The sequence below is a fragment of the Hibiscus syriacus genome, unplaced genomic scaffold, assembly GCF_006381635.1.
Source record: "Hibiscus syriacus cultivar Baekdansim isolate YM2019G1 unplaced genomic scaffold, ASM638163v2 tig00109926_pilon, whole genome shotgun sequence".
NCBI classification, from domain to species: domain Eukaryota; kingdom Viridiplantae; phylum Streptophyta; class Magnoliopsida; order Malvales; family Malvaceae; genus Hibiscus; species Hibiscus syriacus.
In genome coordinates this window covers 896,460-900,611 of record NW_024062532.1, presented here as the reverse complement: position 1 = coordinate 900,611, position 4,152 = coordinate 896,460, and the positions used below count along the sequence as shown (strand labels likewise).

At 38.6% G+C, this 4,152-nt stretch overlaps 1 protein-coding gene across 1 annotated transcript; it reads right to left on the bottom strand.

Annotated features, from left to right (window-relative positions):
• Positions 1 to 817: 817 nt before the first annotated feature.
• On the bottom strand, positions 818 to 3,776 carry LOC120210663 (protein SAR DEFICIENT 1-like). Its single transcript, XM_039209364.1, has 7 exons — positions 3,585 to 3,776; positions 3,420 to 3,486; positions 2,762 to 3,308; positions 2,420 to 2,580; positions 2,131 to 2,325; positions 1,933 to 2,029; positions 818 to 1,272 (listed from the first exon to the last, which is right to left on the bottom strand). Exons 1-7 carry the CDS (start codon positions 3,671 to 3,673, stop codon positions 989 to 991), a joined length of 1,440 nt encoding a protein of 479 aa, XP_039065295.1. The 5' UTR covers positions 3,674 to 3,776; the 3' UTR covers positions 818 to 988.
• Positions 3,777 to 4,152: the final 376 nt, after the last annotated feature.

The following is a 4,152-nucleotide window of genomic DNA, read 5'->3' as shown; positions in this document are numbered from 1 at the left end:
ACTCTCCATGTATTTAAACCCATCGCAACCTCGTTTCAAGACCATGACATGTTCCCAAACCCTAAACCCATTTTCTCTCTCTTATGTTTCTTCCGGCATGATCCCTTAGTTTCGTTTGTTTTTCTTTTTGGTCCTTCAATCTTTGAGAATTCACCTGGAAAATGGCGGCTAAACGGCTTCTTAGTGAATCTTGTTCCGACAAAGAAGAGCCAAACGAGAAACGGATGAGACCTAAACCTTCTTTTGCATCGTAATGTTTCAAATCCAATAGCCCTTTTGTGCAATTTTACCAATAATGTGCGTCTCTTCTTTCATCAATACTGATCTTATTTCTCTGCCTATTAACAGAGTAATTGGGCAAGCTGTTATCATGAATTGCTTGTATACAGCCTTGGAACCTGTCCTTAGAAGAGTGGTATGCAAAAACTAAGCTTCATAATAAGGGCAAGCTGTTATTATTCTCGATAAGAATAAGGAAGGCCGTTATTAGATACATTGATTCTCGGTTTGCTAGAGACTTTGATAAGAGAAGATCTCCCATAAGTTACATCTTCACAATTGGAGGTTGGGCCACTAGTTGGAAAGCTACCTTACAAATTATGGTTGTTTTGTCGACTATTGAAGTTGCGTACACAATTACCGATGCCTAAAAAATGATTTGGTTAAAGGGTCTCTTTGGTGAAATAAGTGAAGACATTCAAGTGATGTGGCCGAGTTGTATGTAAGATGCGTTCAGGTCCTTAATAAGAATAATTTGATTATGAAAGCATAGCCACGTACATATGTCTACTCATGATAGAATGGATTGGTCACATGCATAAACAATAATCTCATGCATTGCACGAGAAAAAAAAACTAGATTTCACTGTGTCTCTTCCCTTCTGTTTTGATTATTTATGTACAACAAGCATACTTGCAAATAAAAGTAGGGCAGGGCAAACTACATTAGGGGTGATTGATTAAACGGCTGTCCCTTGAAGGTGATATATCACATCATCTCATTGATGGACTTGTTTAATTCACCATTATCCTCCTGTGATGAAGGATGTCGGAGATTTGATTCCAACATGTTCAATCGGATCCCATTTGATTCCAACATGTTCAATCGGATCCCATTTTCACTATGTGTGCTCAAATAAGTTTGACTTGTTTGCCAATTGCTACCATTTGGCGTATATCCCTCAGTCGGACCATTTGTCAAATACACATTTTGTTGAATTGATCTCACCATCACATCTTGTTGATTAGCATATTGAACTAACAGGTCCTCACCTGTACACAAAAAATTTCTTATAAATATTGGTAAAAGGCCTTCAATGATAGGGTAATGAATACTAATGGTCCCGACTATAAGATGATGTATTGGTGAGTCCCTCAACTAAAAAAAGTTACAAAATGGTATTCTGACTATAGGATGTTGCTTTGTTGAGTCCCTCGACTATTAAAAGTTATAAAATGATGCTCCGAAAATAAATTTTTTTAGTCTCCCGACTATTAAAAGTTACAAAATGGTCACCTATTTATTCATTGTGATCCAAACTCGTCCTTTTCCGTTAAAAACTTGATGGTGATTTGAGTTGGACATTAACATGTTGATTGTGATATAACACAATATGATCTTAGAATCTCAAACAACTTTAATATCCCAATTAGCATGTTAACGTCCAGCTCAAACAGCCCTCAATTTTTTTAATGGAAAAGGATGAATTCGAAACATAATAAATAGTCGGTTGACCATTTCGTAACTTTTAATAGTTGGGGGACTCAATAAGTAATATCCTATAGTTGGAGGACTATTGTGTAACTTTTAATAGTCAAATGACTCGATAAAGCAATGTTATATAGTCATGGGACCATTTGTGTACTTTACCCTTAATAATAAAGGATCTCAAGTTTAATGGTATGAAAGCTGTTTGAAAAGGAATTGATTACCTTGTGTGAGCAGGCCAACCTCACTGGAAATTCCTTCTACTTCTTCCAAGGACGACCAATTTACATATGCTTGTCTCACCAAATTTTCAAGATATCCCTGCAAATTGCAGATGGCATACATAAGCTTGTATGAACATACGAGTAAGTAACACTTGCGGCCATGAAAACAATTTTAGGGATGGAATTAATAGAACATACTCTGTTAATGCTGGTTAGGCTTTGTATAGGATATGCAGTCCCATTAATCTCAGCTTTCATGAGTTGGCAAATGGGGTTCAAGAAGATCCTGCAATTGGGGCCTCGAGACACATAGTATTTGTTGCCCATAACACATGTTTTGGCGTGCTTGATTGTCACATCCCACATTTTCTCGGACATCCCTGGCCCTAAAATCTGTTCAACATTATCGAAAACGAATTATTTCGGTCTTGTTTATAGAAGAAAAAACCATAAACCCTAAATCTTAAATCCGGATACAGATACTGACCCTTCGAAGCTTGGCCGGATCGACAACAGACAGTTTCAAGAAGTCCTGGACAGTGTGGAGGCCCTCAGAGGAAAGCTTTTTGTGGAATGCTCCATCCTTTCCAATCTTTTCTAGGCGCCAAACTTCATCCCCCAACATTGGTGGATGATGTTTCTTGTACACTTCAATCCACAAACAAATAAAAAAAAAGACAAATTCTCAGGCAGAGATAGTGCAGTCCTTTGTTGACTGAAAATGACTTTTAACTGTTTTAATCAGCAGTTTCACATAAAAAAATTACCTTTTTCTCATAGTTATTGCTAAAAAAATAATGAGTAAATAGAAGAATGAATGAATACTTACGTTCGCCGCGATGGTCTTTGACAACAAAAGCTTCAGTCATGGCTTCACGAATGCGAACACCTTGGAAACTCCCTTGTGCTACTTTGGCTCCGATTCTGAATTTCCGACTCCGAATCCAGCTCGAGTTATCGGTAAATTCGATGTCTCCGATCGAAGCACTTCCATCCCTCACGGTCACTGCTGACTCTCCGGAAAGTAAAGGTCGTTTCCCGGTTCTCTCCCGCACGATGTTCCTGTTGAATTCTTCACTAGTCCAATCGTCACCTTCCCCCGACGGAAAGTCACCGTCGAGAACGACTATATCGACCTTAATCGGATTCGGGAGAAGCACCGGAGCCATTTGGTCGCCTCTAGTATCTACCAAAGCCACTTGAAGCTGGTTACTTTCTTTATCCATGATCTTGCTTCCGGTGAAGATGGGCAAGGAAAGGCCTTTGGCGAATATTAGTTTAAGCGTTGACGGTTCTGCTGCTTGAATTCGAAGCGACGGAGACCGGCTGAAGGAACGGAGCCGGTGTCGAAGACTGCGGTCCACTTCCTCCGTCACCTGAGAACTCGTTCATAAGGGTTCAGGTATTGGTTTATATTGCATAAAATGATAATTCTAAACAATGAATTATGTAAATTGCCCTTATTATGAAGCTTAGTTTTTGCATACCACTCTTCTAAGGACAGGTTCCAAGGCTGTATACAAGCAATTCATGATAACAGCTTGCCCAATTACTCTGTTAATAGGCAGAGAAATAAGATCAGTATTGATGAAAGAAGAGATGCACATTATTGGTAAAATTGCACAAAAGGGCTATTGGATTTGAAACATTACGATGCAAAAGAAGGTTTAGGTCTCATCCGTTTCTCGTTTGGCTCTTCTTTGTCGGAACAAGATTCACTAAGAAGCCGTTTAGCCGCCATTTTCCAGGTGAATTCTCAAAGATTGAAGGACCAAAAAGAAAAAAAAAACAAAACTAACGGATCATAACGGAAGAAACAGAAGAGAGAGAAAATGGGTTTAGGGTTTGGGAACATGTCATGGTCTTGAAACGAGGTTGCGAGGGAGTTTAAATACACGGAGAGTTTGTAATATTAATAGTAATAAAAAGAAGGTTCTTGGAATGTTGGTGGAAACAGCAGGGTAACAACCACGTAGTAGCCTAGTTATTTGTTCCATGTGATGGCTTTTTGACATGTCAACCATTTCTCTTCGGAGTAAATTACGTATTTAGTGCTTAAATTATTAGTTTTGGTCTTTTTTAGTACCTAATTTTTTTTCAAAACCATACCGAATGTTTAATTTTGTTTCATTTTTATACCACGTCATTAAAAAATTAACGGACGGACTGATGGGCCATAACTCTGATGGAAGGATGACCAATCTGAATGGTGGACCACGA